Raw genomic sequence first — 20607 nt, 5'->3', positions numbered from 1 at the left:
ACATATCAAAAATGGTCTGCAAACTGGCTTATTTATTTTCAGCTTAACATGGGTATTTATGAATCTTCATGAATTACTTAGTACTGAAGAGGTAAAAATTACTTGCTTTTATAATCAAACAGCTGTGATTGATATGGTCCTGTGAAAGATGTTTTAAATGGGATGTAGAGTCTCTGATTCCCCCCCTCTTCTCTCCTAGTTTTAATCGTTTGGATTTACCGCCTTATAAAAGCTATGAACAGCTAAAAGAGAAGCTGCTTTTTGCAATTGAAGAGACAGAAGGATTTGGACAAGAATAAAAAACAAGTTCAAGGCAAAGTGAAATTTTGTTTTAGCAGGCTGGAGCAACAAAATTGCACAGTTAGTGGTATATAAGCTGTTTCTTCTGTACAGTGATTTTTCTGGAACTCTAAAAAATGTTCTCCGTTCTTCCACAAAGATATGCAAAACAGTTTTACCTTCTCTACTTTATTTATTTTCCCCTCAAAGACTGGCCAGAATAAAATTGAACATGAAAGACTTTATTTAAAAAAATGTGTATATAAATACACACTAATGAGCTCTAGTTTTATAGAGCTGTAAACTTATTAAACATCACAGCCATTCAGAAGAGTCAGGAGTATCTTTCTTGGTTTTGTTCAGAAAATGTGCAGACTGCTCTGTATTCTTCTCACTTATGCAACATCTCTAAGGGTTATTTCTATTGCATGGCTGTTTTAAAGGTGTTAAAAGGCTTAGGCCAAACACGTCCTCGCTATGTAGAAAAATGCTGCTGGCTTTTTGAAATGATAGAATGTGATATTCTGTCAGCTGAATTTAAAAATAATAATTGTAATAGCTGATAACCCAACTTCTGTGTAGCCGAGGTCATAAAGCCTTTATTACTTGCACAAGAGTAATGTACAATAAGATGAATGTGATTGTTAAGACATTGGTGCCACTGTTCTGACTTTTACTGTAGGAGCTGAACAGACTATTATAACTCATTGAGCAGCATTGAAAATTGTTTACATATTACCTTGGGTTATTTCCAAGAGAACAGTAGGTAATCTTCAAGGAAAAAATAAAAAGATTCCTACACATTCTGTCCCAGTCTGGTATCTTACAGGCTTTTAAAAAAAGATATTAGTGATATGTTTCAATTTCATTTGATAAACTAATTAATTTAGGAGGATATGAAAAAGAATGTGAATTGTTCTCATTTTTTTTAATCAGGATCTAGAAAATCCAAATGGAAGTAGTTACATATGCTTTGCACAACTGAACTAATTTTCTATTAGTCTTCAATACTCTCATCCCTTCAAGAAAAAAAAAATCCAGATGTTCCTAATTAAGCAACTCTAAATTTTGTTTTTATATAGGCCAAGGCTTATTTGTCATAAGTGCACAATGTATATAAAAAAATTAAATTGTGTTTGCAGTATTGGGGGGCATTTGCTAAACTGCAAATATGTGTAATAAATTCTACAACTTACTGATGTGAATTATTAAATGCTACTTTTAGCAAATTGTGCTTCCTTATTAGAGTAACATTTTAAATTGCCATTTGTATCATGCTTTCAATATTCACTGTAAATTCCATTAAATTTAACTTATACAGTTTTGTACACACATGAAACAGATTTCCTAGAATTAACATTTCTGTAACATATCAAACTGCAAAAAAACTGTAAATGCAGTACGACTCTGCTATATTTGCTCTCATTTTCTCAATATAGCAGTTTAATTCTGCCAAAATCTTATTTTTCTACATATTGTTACACTTTATTATTCATGGATATTAACCTGTGAATGCTTGATAAAAGCACTGCATTGATTAACAGACCTCCTGTCTATCTTGTGTTAGTTACCCTACACACACATATGTATGATTACACCAAAATATCATCTTGATTTTTCTACTCTGATTGGAACATTAGTCCCTTAGGTTGCCCTACCACCATTCACATGAGCAACTTAAAACAAAAAGTTCCTAAGATAATGCAGAAAACTAATGAAGTTTGACTTCTCCAATGGGCATCCTCCCCCCCCCCCAAGTGGGAACTGTTCCTATTGCTAGAGGGAGGGGGAGGCCTTGCCTAAGGCTACCTAGTAGAGATAAAATCCTCTCTCCCTGCTGCTTAATCTTAGGATTCAGTGCTTACACTTTTTAAACTGCTGGTCCGTTTTGATTTGGCTTATTGGAAGAAACACATTCACACAGGCCCAGCTACAGCCCATATAAGGATGGGTCATAGCATTAGGCGTTTGCCTGTTTCAGAAAAATGTAGTGAGGTCTAAGTCCGGTTCAAAGCAGTGGAATTTCTCCTGCTTTAGATAGGACTCACATAGCATTGATCAGTCATATTTCACTAGAACAGGGCAGGTATGCTTATCCTCAAGCTTTAAGGAAAATCTTTCAACAGCAATCAGTGTGAGGATTCACCCCCCAGCATAGGGAAGTAGTAATTTTCTTCTTGAGTCTCAGATGACAAGCAGATAACAATCTAGATTTGCCAGTTTTAAGATGACTGAACTTCATTTTCCTGTACCCATGGTGGGTCATGTATGTATGAACAGACTTCACTAATGTGTTGCAATGAGAGAATCAAAGTTGGTGGGGGGGTGTCTCTACATAATTTTGCCTAACCTGCTATTTGACAACAGAAACCTAGAGGTAGACCGTGTTCCTTCGAAAATGTCCAAAGGTAGGACATGAGCTCCCTCCAGTGCTTAAAGGTGGAATTGCAGCTGATTTGATCACATCCAACCAGTCCCTACTCCTGTCTTCATGCTGCTCAGTTTTGTGCTTTTGTATTTGTCTTGGTTCTTGACGTGTTCTTTATCAGCATATGGGGGGGATTTTTGCTAGTTTGCATGATTTTTGTGTATCTTGCTTTGTGTTCTAGCTAGACTCCCTCCAGTACTTTTTTTCTAGACTGTTTCACCCTTTCACTTTTGTTTTTAAGATCCTAGAGCCCATTTTTCCTTTAGATTTTTTTTGGTATTCCCAATTGTCCAACCTCTGCTTTGAAGACTTCCAATGAGTGACAGCCCACCACCTGTAGAGATCCTTTGTTCCATTGTCCAACTGCTTGTACCTCCCAAGCGGTTTCTCCTAATCTAGTCCGCAATAACTTATATGATTAGCTCTACACTTGTGATTAGGTAGTAGAGCACAAGCTTTTGTCATCTTCCACATGAGATGGCTTCAGGTATTTCAAGAGTATTATTATGTGCTACACCACCCTCTCCAAGCTAAACATACATTCCCTTAAACTTCAAAGGACTTTTCCTCCATACTTTTTGTCCTTGCTGAAACCTATTCCTATTTGTCTATAGCCTTCTTAAAATGTGGTGCCCAGAACTGAACACGCAAGACAAGGTCGGACTATTTTACTTCCTTGTTCAAATACATCCGGGAAGGGGAAACTGTGGCCTCTAGATGGCTTGATTCCAAATTTTGTCAGCCTTGGCGAGTATAGCCACAAGTCAGGGAGATGTTGTAGCTACTTACTTCAGGCACAGCACTACTTAGGAAGATTTAGGGGTGTGGGGGGAAAATTGTGTTGAGGCCAAGCTTCCTTGTTACACATACAGCACTGATTTCTATGGCAGCAATCCTTACTGTTTCCCTGCAACAATTAAAATAGAGCTGGCTTGACAGGTTTACAGAAAGGGTGATCAGTTTACAGTATCTCATGTGTCTTTTTGTAGATGAATGTTTCAATAATCTTAACACTGCAGGCAATGGAAGATCATACACTTGTAGAACGGAAATTTGGGTAAAGAAAATATACAAAGAGCTCTGGAGTCGGGGCAACCCTCAGCTATCCTCATGGTGGTTTACGACAGATGCACCGAAACCCAGAGTCCTTGGTCCTTTGGCTCAGTGTTCCCAACCTCTGAGTCAAAAGCATGGCCAGCAGCAGGGGGTGGCCCATGACCTGACAAGGGACCACAGTGCCCTGGGATTGATAATGTGCTGGCACCAGCCCACCACCACTAACTGGTCACCCTCCTCCCCACACAGACATGAGCAGCAAGACGACGAAGGGAGAAGTGATGGAGCAACAGGGTGGGGCAAGAGAAGAGAGACAGGCCCCTACCTGCAGGTCTTGTCAGCCCACTACTAGCAATGACTTGCTTCACCCTGTAAAGGGCCTTTCCTGCTTGTCAGTGAAAGAAGAAGTTTCAGTACTCCAGTCTTTAGAGTTGTTTCCCACCAGACACATGGGTTTCTCCCAATTGTTTGGCAAGTGGAATGGGGAGTTTAGTAATCAGCTGCTATTGCTACAAACATTGGTCACATCCTCCTTTAACTGCTCTTCCCCTCTTGCTTGCAACTGCAGTGGTGGCTCGCAAGACGAAAAGAATCCGTTCTGCGATTCTCTTCGTCTAGCGGTTTTTTTGTCTTGCGAAGCAAGCCCATTGACGGCTTAGCGGATTAGCGCTATTAGCGGCTTTTAGCGGCTTATCGGATCAGCTGATAAGCGGCTTAGTGGCTTAGAAAAAGGGGGGGGGGAGAAAAAAAAAGTCGGAAAAACTCGCAAGACATTTCGTCTTGCGAAGCAAGCCCATAGGGAAATTCGTTTTGCGAAGCGCCTCCAAAACGGAAAACCCTTTCGTCTAGCGGGTTTTCTGTTTTGCGAGGCGTTCGTCTTGCGGGGCACCACTGTGTTGGGTTAGCCAGTTACAGGCTTTTCAAGGTCCAAAAGTTACAGTAAGGAGGGAGCGACGTTACAGTTTCAATGGACCCTGTTTGCAGCCAGTACCTTGCTTTGGGCAGCTCGAATTTCATGCTTTCAAGTCTGCAAGAGGAATCAGTATATCCCAGGCAGATTTCAGCATTTAATCTGGATGTTTTAACTGTCAGCAGTCACCAGACAATTTTGTAAATAGGGATCAATTGTACAACAGGCTGGCTTGCTTTAGTTGTGGTATTTCTACACCACCCCACTACCAGAGTTCTCTAGATGGCTAACTTGCCCATGGTGATTTCTGTCTTCAAGGGAGAGAAACAGACCCCCCACAAAACTGAAAAGAGAAGGGACAATAAGGTGCCCCATACTGCGTTTAATGGCAAATGTTCCTTAAGCGTTTGCTGCATCTTTAGAGCCTGTTGAAAGGCTCTGAAAGAGGTAAGGCAAGAGGTCTTTCTTATATAGGAAGCCACACCAGGAATACACAGATCACACTTTTAGGAAACCAGTTTATTTACTGCATTGATACAATGCCTTCCTGCCAAGGCACCCATGGTGTTTTACAATTTAATACTAAAATAACTGATAAAAAGTGAAGTTGGTGAAGGGGAAGGGAGAAATCCATCTGGAGCGGGATCTGGTGTTATCTCTGCCTGCTTCCCTCATTCTCTTGATTAAGGTACCTCCTCTTTTGACAACAAGGAAGCAGTAGCTCATTCTGCCAAACACCAAAAGGTTCAACAAGTGTCCTGGAGTCTATCAAAATTAACCCCAAAGAGGTTCCCTACTTACTCCCCAAGGGTAAACAAATACCCTTAGAAATTGCCATGGGCATGTATTCCACATACATCACTCCAGGAGTTCCTAGTGTTGGACCCATGGGTGCAGTTTCACCCTTGAGGTCTTCCCCAGCACTCATGAAGCCTCTGTCCATCTTGCACCCTTGGTGATGAGGGTGGTTTCCTTTTTCCCCCTTCGAGAAGTAGAAAGAGCAGCAGGAGGAAGGTAGAAGCATGACATTCTTCTGCACTTCCTCCTTCAGTTCTGTGTGCTATTAAAGGCTCAAGTTAATTTTACTGGATCTGATACCCATATCCATTGGAAAACATGTCTCTTTCCAGGGTAGTGAGGGATAGAAGTGATTGGGGTACTCACTCAAAAGCCACAATATGTCCATGGGTCTTAAAAGATGGACAGGCCCAACATTATTCTTTCTATTAGGATTTTTTAAAGTTGGTGTTGGGGCTCTGAAAAACATAATGATAATTAGGCTGTTCTTTTCCCAAGATACTAGCTAGTGAGAGTTCAGCTCCAGCAAGTGAAGAACGGATTTAGAAGCAAAAGATAAACAATGCCTGTAAGAAAATTTTATAACTGCTTTGGATTGGAACAGCATATTTTATACATATCCCCTCCATCTCTCGCAATATATACTTCACACAATAGTCAAGACATTATAGAATTTCCTCCAGTTAAAGATGTGGCTATTTCCATAGCACCAGGCCTGTTTTATGTGTTTGATTAGTAAATAATAATAATAATTTGTACCCCACCCATCTGACAGGGTTTCCCCAGCCCAGTAAGTAGATCATAGCAACACAAAAAAAATCAATTTTCTTGTCACAGAGAATTTAGCAGTTCCACAGCTTCTTTATGTACCTGAAATGAAAAAAGATGAAAAGTTCAATAGTGTCTTCCCACCAAGACGCAGCCATACCCACAATACTCTCTTGGTTAGGGATGGATTTCATCTGCTCTCTGGGAAGCAGCAAAGCAGGAAAAGGGAGTTGTGGGGCAAGAGTGTGATTGAATCACCTTTCTCTGTAAGGACATCAAAAGAGGGGGAAATGTCTCAGCAGAGGTATACTGCCAATACCAATGCATTTTTCAACTGCACTCATTCAATTCATTGGGTGCTGTTGCATTTTGAAGCTGGAGGCTTTGAAGGGGCACTTTGTCATTCGGTTGTGCACAGGCATTATTGCATTCTGCTGAAACGGACCTTTCTACCTTTTGTAAAGATAAAAAATTTCCCTCTACCCTGCTGCAGACATTTTTTTCCACAAAGTCTCTGGAGAAAATGAAAGATAACATCTAAGAGGGGTTACTAAGAATTAAATATATGCCCCCCCTCTCTGTGAAATCTGCCTGCCCAGATTTCCACTGGTGTAATGCAGGCCTCAGCTCGAAAAAGGGACTTCCATCCCTTCCTTTAGAGCCTAACGTTTTACATTAGTTGGAATTCTGCAGTTCTTGGCTCTGACTTTTATTTTTATAATTGAGCAAATGAATGCCAAAAACATCTTGCTGAAGCCCTACAAGTGAAGACCTGCATTTTGTGTGTATGTGGAAATTGAGTGCAAAAATACTAACAGCTACATTAGTGATTAGTGAGAGCTCCAGATGACACAGTTGCCTTCACTTAGCCTGTGAATCTGTCCCCTTTGCAATGCTATTGTTCTTTTCTATTTTGGGGAGCTTCCCATTTCGGCTTAGTAAGCATATGAAAAATACATTAGCTTTCCCACCGTTTGTCATCTTTATTTCTATGAACAGAAGATCCTGCCTTAATTTGTAAGGGAACCACTGAGGTAAAGTAGACTGCACTGGCGGAGGAAGACGTGGGTTTAAATCTCCACTTCTCTATGAAACAGAGCAACCTAGGTCAGTAAACATTTTAGTGTAACCTCCCAGAATTGGAAGAAATCTTAATCTGTTCTTTCCTGAGCTCCAGGGAGGAATGACTATATACCACTGTGATAAGAATCATAACTAGGCTGTAAGATTTATGGCTTTCTAATCAATTCAAGCTCCCTCCCATAAAAAAAGAAATTTCATCCTCATAGTTTTAAATTCAGCTTCTTGGCAGGAACACTTGGAAATTTACTTAAAACTATATGAACATTAGGTCAGCTTAAAAACACTGCTAATACTCCCCATATATACTCTGATGGATTGTTAGCACACTAAAAGGCAAACAATTTGATGACATGTTTATATAGCTTTTTCATTTTGAACACTTATTTCCAAGCACATTCTGAATATACTGCCCTTTGGGTATATATAATAGGAGGAGGTTCAGAGTATGCTGTAACTTACTCTGCAAAAATAGTTGAAAAACACAAGGAGTTTCTTTAGCCAATAGTGACAATGGCCACAATGCTTACCTGCTTATCCTCCTCTGTGTGTGACAGCCGTTCTTTTGCCTTTGATAACCACAAAAGGGCCATTTTTCTGTTGTTCAACTTCATGTATGTCTTTCCCAAGAAGAGTAAGTTCTTACTATAGAAATTTGGCTCAACTGCACAAAAGTAACAACAGAAAGATTTTTGCTATATAATATTGTAGTCAATAACATATTTGAGAACTCTGCAGTGATTTCTGCATATGCACTTCAGGCAACACTAACATGACCAGTAAGGTTTTTGCTTTGTTGCCTATTGCATATAAGCTGCACCAGTTAACCAAAACGTACTAAGAAATTTTGCAGATGGTTGGACCAGATGATCCTCGGGGTCAACTTCCAACTCTAAAATTCTATGATTCTATTATTCTGGGAAAGGAAACACTTTCTTCCTGCTTTACGCCAGAAATAGTCAATTTCTACTTTCTCTCAAAACCAAAAGTAAAAATTATTGACTTGTATTCAATGCAGTACTAAGCAACAGCCCTGTGGGCACAAGGATTTACACTTTATCAATGGAACTTCCCCCAAATCTGTTCTGGAGGGTTGGGGAACACCCAGAACAGATTTAGGATGTATGGGGGGGGGTCAAAGTTGAGAAAGGGACAGGGCCTCCTATCTGTCCATCCCCTGACATCATAGTGACATCAGGCAATGTATCCCAAAGTGGACTTTCAAGCAGCCCTTTGTAAACATCCATTCATGGGGCTTTCAGACACCCCTCCCACATTTCCATACTCCCACTTACCCCAATGTGGTGCGGGAGGGGACATTTGGAAGACTTGAGTAAGGTATGATCCCACCACCCAACAGCTGATGGGTGAATGGAAGTTTGCCTCACTCAATCAAAGAAACAACGAGGAGCTTAAAGCTCCCAGTGGTTCTTTTGACATCAGGTGTTCGGCAGATTGGAGTGGCTTTCTGAAACTAGCCTCTTAAGGCCAAACAGGCAGGTCTGGAGGGTCCACAGATCCCTACCTCCTTCCATAAGGAATTAAAGATTGCTGTCAGAAAGTTATGTTTGTGTTTCCTCCCTGTACAAGTGGTGTATCTACTTACAGAAAAAGATATATGGCACTTTACAGAGATGTTTTAACACAGAGTTAAAGGCGAGGCCATAATAATTTTAGCAGGCTTTTACAAATGAGTCTTGGATATGGGGCTGATCCAAGTAATTTGTGTAGGATGTTTGCATGTTTATTGCTGTGAAATACTACATGTTATCTTGTTTCCTGCACCATTTGGAAATGCCTAGGAAAACCTACCCCAAGTTTTACATTTGAGAACTAATGGGATCCTACGATGTGGGAAAAGTAAAGAGAACACATATAACCTAGATCCTTGTTTCAGCTTCTAGAGAAGGCAAATGAAGACCTCTATACAGGTTTAATGTCTCAAATATTTCTGAGGTTAGTTATGAATAGTAGACTCTTTCATGCTTCTTCTTGACAAGGTTCTACTTGTGCTTTGGTTTTTAATTTTAACGGTTCACGAACAAAGGATACCATGTATTCTACAGTGCTACGTAACTTACCATCTTCAGCCTTCTGGAAGTAACGTAAAGCCTGCAAAATATTGGTATTAAAGTTAGATTATGGCTGAAAAATAACCTGAAATAATCAAAATCCCTCCTGCAGTGGGCTAAAAAAATCCAGGGATTCGTCCACTGTGCAAGGTAATTGCTATGTTTACAAATCCATTCTGTGAAATGGGTGTGCGCTACAAGTGTCGTCCTCTCCCCCCCCCCCCCATTATACATTTTTAGAAGAACATATTTATTTACAAAGTACAGTTTTAACCAGATGTGGGGAACCTGTGGCCTCCGCGTGATGCTGGACTCTGGCTCTGACTGGCCCCAGCCAGCAAAGCCAGTTGTCAGGGGTGAAGAGAACTGTAGTTCAACAACACATGAAGGACAGCAGATGGCCTTCCAATTTGTTTTGTTAAACAGCTGTCATGAATATAGCTACATTTATTTTTCGAAATCTCTGATTCTGTCAGATCAGTATGCTCATGTTTACTGCACGACAACCTTACAGTTTAAGATGAGTGCAACCTTCCACACCCTTTTTGTTCTATGCTTTAATTATAATACAGTAACCAAGAAAAATCCATGCATAGTCTGTTGGGGTACCATACCTCTTCATAGGTGGAGCTGGGTGGCGTTGAGAATAAAGCTGCAGCTATTTTGCTCTGATACCATGGCATGTCAGCAAACGTATAACACCTACAAGAAATGCAAAAGGACGTTGTATACTTTACACCTTGACATTTTGTATGCATGTTTGGAGAATGTTTTCATTCACTTTTAGGTCAACAGAACTATACAACCAACGAAGAACATCACAACACTCAACATCCTACAATAATAAAAGTTATAAATTATCTCAAATGTCTGTATTGGTTCACTTCAGTAAATCATTCCATAAGCTCAAATGAACAATAGTTCAAAATTTGACTATAACTCTGCCATAAAATAAGACCCTTGAATAAGACATTATTAGTCATGCAGGACAAAGGTGTGAGATACCATCTATGAAGAAGCTTTAATGAGGTTCCCCTCATTTTAGACAACACCGATTTTAAAGGTAGTTTTCCATAGAGCAATCCGTTGCTCATTAGCACACACAAGATGTTCAGTTTCTATCAGATTTATACATTACCGAAACTATACTTTTATATGACAGTAGAACATAAACAATAGTATTTTCAAAAGCGATGAGAGTTCTACATGTCTGAGCAATCACCTCTGGCTTCAACGCAAAGCCCATATTATGGTCTACCTGAAATCACAGGAGGCCAAACACTCTACCAGGCTAACCCTCCAAGGTTGCATCCCAAACAGATTAATTCAGTGTAGCACACCAAGTGCCGCAAAAACAGAAAGAACGTAGCAGTCAGCTGCAACCAACTCAGACAAATGAATGCTACCCCACCTATTCTACAAGGGAAATTTTAAAGTTCAGTGTCAGTAATCAGCCTGACCTAAGCGAAAATTCTTTCTCAACCCCCCCCCCCCCAAATAAAAAGAAGAACACAGGCATCTCCCCTCATAGGGCTAACAACTGCTTCAGGGGGATATTTAGAGCAGGAAAACAGTGCAGGAAAACACCTCCAGATTAAACAACAACTCATGTGCCTACTTTTAATTAAAGGCAAAGAAGTCCAGGAGAGTCAGGCAGGTATCTCCATCATGTGCTGCAGGCATCCTTTCCAGGCTACAAGGAGGGTCTCCTCACAAGCTGGAGGTACCGAGGGGCTTTGTTGAGGCTCTTCAGGTCTCTCCCATTTCTGGGTTTCTGGTGCCACATGTATGTGCGGTTGCAAGTGATCTGAATGCATTTAAGGGGAGGGGGGGATGCCTGTAATTCTTGGTCAGGCTGCTTCAAAATGTTTCTGGACACCCATGCCTTCTCAGCAAGCATGAGAAGAATAAAGAATAAAGACAAAAGCTCCCCATCTTGCCCCCCTTTCAAGGATTTGATCAAAATGGCCTCTTGCCACATGGCCATATTAATGTCTTTCAGGGCAGCAATAAGCAGAGCTTGTTGAGGACCTAACAGGGAAGTGTATGCTAATGTGTTTTCAATTTCTTATGCTAATGAACAGAAATATTGAGCCACTTATAACCATTAAGCAGAGCAGGAAGGAGGTAATTCTCCTAAGAGGATGACCAGGAACTTGGGAAATTGCCAAAAGCAATTTAGGTCTCTCAATAGGATTAGGAAGTGTGGCAAAAAAAAAATGTGGGTGGGGAAAAAGAGTTTTGTATGCAGTCTGACCAAAAAAAATCAAAGCAATCCATGTAAGAAGCAAAACACAGCACGCTTCCTGAGACTCCAAAATGGGAATGTTGCTCTTTTGAAAGTGGAAACTGAGCTGTGTTTGAAATGGTGCCCAAAACACACTGGAAATTGTTTCGGTTGCTGTTAATTTTCCCATAGTATTTATCTGTGTATTATTTGGAATACATTATTAAGCATTCTATTTTCATTCTAAACTATCTAGCTACAGAATTCCACAGGGGCCCAAATGGTAATGATGGGTGGAAATAGACTTCTGTTTCCATATAGAATACTAATAATGCTTTGCAATGCCTTATTGCAAACTTGTCTATATCGGCATGGTTGCCAATACAAACTTGGTTCATAATGCTGTTTATAAGCCAGTGCCAAGAGAATCAGGTGGAATTTGCAAAGTTTCTGTCCAAACATTTTGTATTTCATTAACAGCGGTGGCACAAGTATGATTTTGCTTAAAAATCTTACCAAATGCCCATAAGATGAAGTGATGTAGCATCCTTTGGATTCAGTTCTATCGCTTTCTGTCAAGGAAAGGCAACAAATGAAAGCCCAACGGGTATTTTTTTTAACACTGCATTTTACATTTAGGTTTCTGGTGAAAGGAAATTACACCTTTGCGGTAGATCAATTATTAAATACATATATTATTAAGACTGCTTTAAGTTAGGCCTATTATTATTCCTCCACCAAACACTGCTCTTTAAAGGGGCACTATTCATATTATGGTTTAAAGCTTAAATTTAAGTTCATTTGCTGTAGTTATCCTGAGGAATATATGGCCTCAAACACATTCACATCCTTCTCAAAAGAGAATTCCAGATGCTCAAAAGAGAATTCCAGATGTCTCTTTCTCACACATTTATTTAAGCTTTAAAGGTCTTTGTTTACACTGAGACCACATGAAAGTTTAAAATGGCTTGTATGCCTGGTCCTTAAATTCACTTTTGTAAAATGTGTCGAACTAGTTCCCTGTGTTAGAGCAAATAACAATCTCTCCTTTGTGCTGTGTTTAAGTCTGGAAACATTTCTGATAAATAGTTGGAAGCTTGTGCTACTGTCTGTCTGTCTATCTATCTATCTATCTATCTATCTATCTATCTATCTATCTATATGCCAAACACTGAGCAAACAGACACAAGACAGGAAACTTAATTTTATATACCTGGAAGTGTTCTTTGATAACAAAAGCATTGGTAATTTTTTTCTTTATTCCTTCATAATCTCCCACATCACTGAGGCAGATTGCATACCACTAAACATAAAGAAGAGGTACATAATTGAATTTAGGAGTATTGAGATTTTAGTGATTTTTAACAGAAAATATGCAATTGCTATTATTCTGCATGTTAGGAAATACAAATTCTCTTATCAGTTTTTAAAATAATATATGAAAATATTTAGTTCAATAATTCTGCTATGATTTACATCACCAGTCACAGTTATTTTCAAGAGGATGCATTTTCTCACTGTTACTGCTGTTGGGTTTCTAGACATTTAATCCTAACAAAGTTCAAATTAACTGAAATAGGCCCATTTCCATCACTTATAATTTTATTTATGTTGAAAAATCTACAGAAATTGTAACCATTCCCCTTTCTATTACTATATGGCTGGGAGCAAATGCTTATTAAATTGTTCTGTCTAGTTTACTATCAAGGAACAATTGGGAGGAATCTCATCTGGGGAGGACTGGGACCTTGGAGAAAACATCAATATACCCGAAGAGCCGTTAAGCAGCCAATTCACCCCACCACATAATCTAGATCCAGACTTACACACACACACACACACACACACAGAGAGAGAGAGAGAGAGAGAGAGAGAGAAAGAGAAAGAGAAAGAGAAAGAGAGACCGAGACCGAGCCCTTATGGGAGATACTGAACTGGCTGAAAACAAACTTAAGAACCAGAGGTCCATTCAGAAAGAGGGGTCTAGTAAAGAGGAAGAGCCACCAGATGTATCCTGTAGCCCAGATGATGACCAGGAACAATTAGCTGTTTTAGCAAAAACAACAAGAAAAAACACACAACCCTGTTAGTCTCTGCTTTGCCTTTGTGAGAAAAACAACTGCCTCTCCAGAGCTGCCCTATTTCCAGTTCTTATCTATGTTTTCTTGGAGTCTATCTGTCTACAGTAATAGCGATTGCATTTGATGCTGAGTGGATCCACCTCCAGTCAGGGGTTGCCTTTGCGGGATCTACACTGCCACACCCTCGCTTTAGTCTTGGAGCCCAGTAAATGGAGTGAGCCAGACTTACCTTGTGCACACTGAAACATGATTTCTCTTTCTCGAGTGCTTTTGTGGTGTAATCAAGTGCCTCATAGATCAGCTGTTTCTTTTTCTCTGCCGAAGTTTGACTAAGCTGAGCCACATCCCGTGATGCTCGTGCCAGGCGCCACAACAGTTGTGCATTCTCACTAGTTATAAGGAAACACAACAGGATGCACTGATCATTACCAGGCCAGAGTTAATAACCAACGACGAAACATAGCTATGGTTAGATCAGGGATGCTGTGGGCTCATAAGCTATTTCCCCTCATGTGCGAATTCCCCAGGCCTGAACCACCACTTTTACTTTCAGAGCTGGCCAAGGTGCAATTAATAATTTTCTCCACCAATTATGACACTAAGCACATTAAGTTCCATATGCAACCACAGTTAGACTCGGTTTGTTAAATTGCCATTTGAGTGACCCATGGTTAGCAAAAGCAGCACTATGTAGATAGTCTGCATGACACACTAACCCTAATATTGGCTTAGAAAGGCTGAAAATCTACAAGTTCCTAGAAAGGAGCACCCAGCTGCTTTGCTTTTCCCTGGGTCCTTTTTGCCATGCTGCTGTAGTTTAGCTCTCATTAGGAGCAAGCTTCAGCCAAAAACAAACCTAGACTGCAGCTCATGGTTAGTGAGGAAAGGGCTGAACTGTGATCCCCAGTTTGGATGACTTGCAAGGCCAAATCCTGGCTTAGCAAAAAGGATCAAGGACAAACGAAGTGGGTGCTAGCTTTTCTCCAGGAGTCCACATGTGTGCATGGTTTAGCTTAGTGTGTCATGTGTACCAGGCCACTGATGTACTGCTGTACATCAATCAAACTGCTCATATAGTTTTGGACCACGAATAGCAGCAGAAGACAACCTATACGGGCAGTATTCTACTAACATGTCCCATCAGCATAAACATGTTTGCCTGTGCAATGTGGAGGGGAGGAGAGGGGAAGAATGTTCTGTTGCACTAGCAGAAATTCTGTTGCACTGTAGCTTTGCTTCTCGCAATGAAGGCCCTTGGCACTGGACCTCAGCGTCCGGGCAGAATGATGGGAGTGGAGACACTCCTTCAGGTATACTGGGCCAAGGCCGTTTAGGGCTTTAAAGGTCAACACAAACACTTTGAATTGTGCTCGGAAATGAACTGGGAGCCAATGTAGGTCTTTCAAGACCGGTGTTATGTGGTCTTGGCAGCCACCCTCAGTCACCAGTCTAGCTACCGCATTCTGGATTAGTTGTAGTTTCTGGGTCACCTTCAAAGGTAGCCCCAGGTAGAGTGCATTGCAGTAGTCCAAGTGGGAGATAACTAGAGCATGCACCACTCTGGCAAGACAGTCCACGGGCAGGTAGGGTCTCAGCCTGCGTACCAGCTGGAGCTGGTAGACAGCTGCCCTGGATACAGAATTGACCTATGCCTCCATGGACAGCTGTGAGTCCAAAATGATGGAACAATTACCTTACCACTACACTGGACTCCACTATGATCCGAAATAAGGTTTTGATAACACGCCTTGAAGTAGAGTCTTTCAATTAAAACTAAAAGCTATTAAAACAAGCAGCTTCATAATAGCAAATTTCTCCCTGAAAAGAACTGCAATAATTTCTCAAATGCTTTCATCTGCTGTGAAAGAGGCTTCCATATCTCTCCTTTTTTCTCACAACACTTTAGAGTTTGGGTGGGGATTTTTTACCTTATTGTTACGAGGTTGCGCTTGGTGGGTTTTTCCTCTCTCATGAAACATTTCTCAATTGATCTTCAACCTCTACAACTGCCTACACTTCCTGATATGAAAAAGCCCTGAGCTAAAATCAAAGCATGGGAAATTAGGGAGGCTGGCTACCAAGCACATAAAAACACTGTGAATTGCTGATTTTGTCTTTAAGTGAAGTTCTAAATAAATAAAAAATAAACACCCCATACAGATTCTTTTTAACAGTAAAAAAGTCTTCAAAGTAAGCACAAAAAGCAACAATAAGCACCCCCTCTATGTTTACAGGAAGGTTCAAATGAAGATGTGTGTTTTTTTCCCCAGGAGATGTGGACAACCAGGAAGACTGCAGAGAGCAGACAACTGAAAGATGATTTGAGAAATGAAAGAAAGGACCACCTTGGCCACATTGAAAGTAAGATAAATACAACAAAAACCTTGCATCCCACAATATTGTTTTTCTAAAATTTTCTCTCTTTTCACAATTATAATGCAATATGTTTTCTCATTAATTGGTAAAAGAATGGTTGATACAGCACTACTTTTCTCAGCCCAGTCCTAAATACTACCTGCCACGGGGATGTTCTTGCCCTCTATTACAGAGTTGATGGAAGAATAACTAAGAATTCGTGCAACATTTCAAATACTTTTGACATGCTGACTGTTAAGTCTTATGACAATAGCACTAGCTTGGTATTCTTGTCTTCATATAGGAGATGAGACTGCATGTGTTGGGGAGTGGAGATTTCATGTTACAGAGGGGAAGTGGGAGAATTGAATTTCCTCCTGCCAGATGCAGTGATGGTCATCAATTTGGATGGCTTAATGAGATTATTAAGGCAAGTTCACAGAAGACAAGGCTATCAATGGCTACTAGCCATGATTGCTATGTTCTACCTGCACTGAATATGCCTCTGAATACCAGTTGTTAGGAATTACAAGTGGAGAAAGTGCTGCTTGTAAACATCCACAGACATCTGACTGGCTATTGTGAGAACAGGATGTTGGAGTATGATTAGATTCTTAAACAAAATTATACCCATGGCTGCTTTAAATTTGACCAGTCAAGTATATCCTTTAAGAATTATCTCCCCTGTCCCATTATGTTCTGCCCTACAGAAATGGCTGTCCTCATAAAAAGTGGCAGGTGTGACCAGAGTACAGAGGGAGTCTGCTACAATCACTTACCTGTTTTTGTATTGTTCCAGCAACTGATAGAGCTTTTCGGTTTCCCCACTCCCATATAGGTAGTCTGCTTGATCTAGGACTTCATTAACTTAAGGTTGTTTAAAACAGAAAAAAGTGTGACTGTGCTATTCCATCTTGCATGTATAAATAGCTCTAAGAAAAGAACAATTCAGCTAAAGTTAAATAGCACTATGTCTATTTCTTCCACAGTGAAGAACTATTACTAAGTGCCACACTATGCTATGCAAATAATATTGGTTTCTTTCCAGTAACAAGCTGACAGGAACAAGATTTTCATATCAACAGGGAGTTGCCTGTTTTATTCACTTGGTTTTTTTGGAGGGGAGAGGGCATTTTGTCTGTCTCTTTCTTGAATGGGTGTTCTTTTGGAATGCTACCTAGTTTTTTGTACTGCTTGTTTTGTATTATTTGTGTGGGTTTTATCTCTCTCTCTCTCTCTCTCTGTGTGTGTGTGTGTGTGTGTGTGTGTGTCTGTGTGCAAGGCGCGCCTACTTGTGTTACTAGTGTTTTGTTTGTTTTGGGTGTGTCTGTGGGTGTTTGGGGGTTATTTCTGAGCAACACCAGTTTTTCTTCTTCAAAATTGTCATTTTAAGGTGCTCACAATAGTACAGGACTTCTGCATACTGCTAATCATTATTTGCTGGCACAAAAGCCAGGGGAGTTGGCGAGAACAAAATCAACTGAGATATTGTTATTACTTAGTCCATTTGTTTGTCACTTTTTATGGAAAAAATTCAACAAACAAATACAAATACACTTCATGACAAATACGTCCATTAAACCAAAAAGATCCAGTAAAAGTACTCATTCAAAATAATCATCATAGAGTGTATGAAAGATCAAGAGCGAAAGAAGGAAGTATGACAGATGTCTAAATATCAAGGTGTTTAATGAAATAAACTATTCATAAATGTACAATAATATGGAGCAAACTGCAGGTAAAGACAAATACAATATACACTGAGTTAGATCTGGAGAACATGAAGAAGGGGGCGGGTAAAAGTTTACTTTCCTACCTCTTCCCTCCTCAGGGAAAGTGCCTCTGCCCTTCCCCCTCAATGCCCCCCAACATAGCCCAACCCATTGAGAAGAGGTCCCTAAGCTTTTTTCAGGGGCTGCCAGGAGGAGGAGGGGTGTGAAAGTCAATTGCTACCAACAGCCTTCTGCAGGTCTCTCTCTGGATCATATTCATAGGTTTTTCATTTTTAAAAAATAAAGCATTGCAAGTTATATCACTGTTATTACAGAACATCTTGTTATCTAAATATACAAAAAAGCAAGGACTACAGCAATGGAGATAATTCTGCTAAACGAGACCTTCTGGCTGAGCTTACAGATCATCATCATCATTTTGCTAACTAATGCTCCTTTTAAGTCTGTTATTACCCGACTTCTTTGGACTGCTAAGTTTCTGAGAGTTTTCAAAGGGTCAAAAAATGCACTGCAACCATAGTGGCATAAATATCTGATAGCTTCATTTCCATTTTGCTAAAGCAACTGATCATAGTCTTCATTACATTTCACTTACAGATTTGGAAAAAACATATACAAGACAGGAGTTTAGAAAAAGGATCTCTGGTAACCAGTTTTACAACTGTCCATCACAATGCACAAGCAACACTATGCCAAACTATGGCTAAACATGAGCATGTAAGCATGTGTATACCCACAGTAAAAACTGGTACTTCACTCCACTGCAGGCCAGGCTGCTGCTGCACTACCCAGAGCTAACCCATGGTCTGGTATAGCATCATGTTTGAAGCCATGTGATTTGTCTTGCTCCATGAGCTGTAGGCATGGTTTTTTCTTCGCTTACCACTTGCGGTTTGGTGGGGGAGGGGACACAAGTCAAAAGCTCATGCTCAGACATAACATTAAGGCAAACAGGTCTTAGCTATGGGTAGCATAGCAAACGCAGGACTGGGGAAGGAACACCTTCATATTTAGCAATTACTTGCTTTAGTGTTTTGTAAAAACCAGGCCTTTGAATTCCTCAGCTTACCTTTGACATCAGCATGAACCACACTAGAGTGAGAGATTAGTATGTACGCTTCGTAACCCAAGTAGGACAGCGCTGAGAATGCAACTCCTCTTCTGAAAAGTCTGGACTGTTCCAGCACCTAACAAGAGAGAGACAAAGGCTACAATCCTAACCATATTTAGTTGCAACTTGAAAAGAAACATTGCATCTACTTGAGTAAACACAAGTTAGACTGGGCTGTATGCATACAAACGAAGTCCTGCAAGTTCGGAACAAAGCTTTCAATTATTCTTATTACCCAGTACTAAAGGATGGCTGTGAAGCTACTTCTGTGAGTCCAAGGATATATGTGCAGTGCAATCTTAGGCATGTTTACTCGGAAGTAAGTACCACTGTGGCTCATTCCCAGGGAAGCGTGAACAGAATTTCTGTTCTTAGTCTTGATATAGCAAAAAACTATTATTCTTTGTACGTCTGAATCCAACCAGCCATTAATCATAACCAGAAACATGATTTGAAGTTGGGTTTTGTATCTTGGATTGTGCTACTACTTGGTGTCCTTGTTTACTCCTAGCTTGTTGTGTCCCCACTATCACAGCCTACCTGGTTATAAAGACATGAGAGATGATGCCCCCAAAATTAAACCACTTGGGTGTCTAAGTTGGCCCTTTCTCAGACCTCTCCCAATTTTCTGTCTACCTGGCAACAGGCTCCATTTCCTGCCCCCCTGTTGGCTAACAAGCCCTCCCTCTCTAGTTCAGCCAACTACCTCCACAACAGTATTGCAAGGAGGAAAAATTAAAAGCAGCATGGATAAGTTAACTCAAAATATAAATGAGTATGTTTAAAGCAGACCTGTGATCTTAGCAGCTACGTGCAATAGGTTTAACAGATTTATCTGGGCAATCTGTCATGCTGCGACCTGCCGGTTTCCTTTTCATATTCAAAAGAACTGTTTTAATGTGAGCACATGTTCTTCAGCTTCTTCACCATTAAAGTGAACATTACGAACTCCATACGTCTCTAGTGCTCTTACCCGGAAGAAACCAAACTCAGATTGCGCTGCCGCTGGAATCGGAGAATTGTAGAGTTGGAAGCAGTGGCGTAGCGTGGGGGGTGCAGGGGGGGCCGGCCGCACCGGGCGCAACATCTGGGGGTTAGGGGGCAAATCCATGGGTTAGGGGGCACAAATTACTTGTCTTGCCCCGGGTGCTGACAACCCACGCTACGCCACTGGTTGGAAGGGACCCAGAGCGTCAAGCTAATCCAACCCCCCCCCCCCCCGCAATGCAGGAATCTCAACCAAAGCACCCAGAGACTTCCCTACCCAAGGAGCGCTCAACTATAGTTGTCACAGCCCACCCTCAAAGATATAGGGGGGAAGTAGAAAGGGAGGAAATAAGGCGCGGGAGGGGGGGGTGTTAGAGAGTAAACCTTCACTCTAACGCCGAGATTTCCACCGACCAGTTTGTTTTTGTTTTGTTTTTTTGCAAGGCCGCCGTCCCAGGTCACACTTTAAAGGAGACATTGGGAGGAGGGGAGCAGGGAGAGAAAGCTAAGGATAAGCGCACATCGGAGCGCAACCGCACCTCGCTTGCCCCTCCTCTGCGCCCCGAAGCCACTTGGCGCCGCCAGCCGAGTCTCGCCTTCGGAGCGTCCCAGAGGAGCCGCGTCCTCACCGCGCAGCCTCCTCGGCTCAAAAGCCGCGCTGCAGACGCCATAGCGGAAGCCTCTTCCCGTACTCCCCCCTCCCCCCCACCAGGATTCCACCC

The 20607-nt window shown here is 41.0% G+C and overlaps 2 protein-coding genes across 3 annotated transcripts in view; one reads left to right on the top strand and one right to left on the bottom strand.

Moving 5' to 3' along the window:
- The window catches only part of WWP1 (WW domain containing E3 ubiquitin protein ligase 1), a 46983-nt gene extending 45903 nt beyond the window's left edge, over positions 1–1080 (top strand). For both annotated transcript variants that reach the window (XM_081874116.1, XM_081874115.1), the window contains exon 24: positions 200–1080. In XM_081874116.1, coding sequence (XP_081730242.1) covers positions 200–299 — 100 coding nt within the window. In that variant the 3' untranslated portion in view covers positions 300–1080. The remainder of the gene's footprint in view (positions 1–199) is intronic.
- Positions 1081–5174: 4094 nt separating this feature from the next.
- RMDN1 (regulator of microtubule dynamics 1) lies at positions 5175–20598 on the bottom strand. The gene is made up of 10 exons (XM_081874688.1): positions 20425–20598; positions 18857–18974; positions 16834–16921; positions 13929–14088; positions 12832–12921; positions 12135–12190; positions 10006–10093; positions 9401–9431; positions 7850–7983; positions 5175–6341 (listed from the first exon to the last, which is right to left on the bottom strand). Exons 1-10 carry the CDS (start codon positions 20554–20556, stop codon positions 6303–6305), a joined length of 936 nt encoding a protein of 311 aa, XP_081730814.1. The 5' UTR covers positions 20557–20598; the 3' UTR covers positions 5175–6302.
- Between the last annotated feature and the right edge of the window lie 9 nt (positions 20599–20607).

The sequence above is a fragment of the Podarcis erhardii genome (genome assembly GCF_964252035.2).
Source record: "Podarcis erhardii genome assembly, chromosome: 8".
Lineage (NCBI taxonomy): Eukaryota > Metazoa > Chordata > Lepidosauria > Squamata > Lacertidae > Podarcis > Podarcis erhardii.
The sequence above is the reverse complement of the archived record's forward strand: the minus strand, read 5'-3'. Positions and strand labels throughout refer to the sequence as shown.

Bases quoted from the DNA above. Each gene is read 5' to 3' on its own strand.
- RMDN1 (XM_081874688.1), bottom strand. From the start codon at position 20,556: ATGGCGTCTGCAGCGCGGCTTTTGAGCCGAGGAGGCTGCGCGGTGAGG. The intron at 16,922-18,856 runs GTAAGCTGAGGA...AACAACCTTAAG, and splicing joins GGTTCATGCTGATGTCAAAG to TTAATGAAGTCCTAGATCAA. The intron at 6,342-7,849 runs GTAAGCATTGTG...TTTTCATTTCAG, and splicing joins ACACAGAGGAGGATAAGCAG to GTACATAAAGAAGCTGTGGA.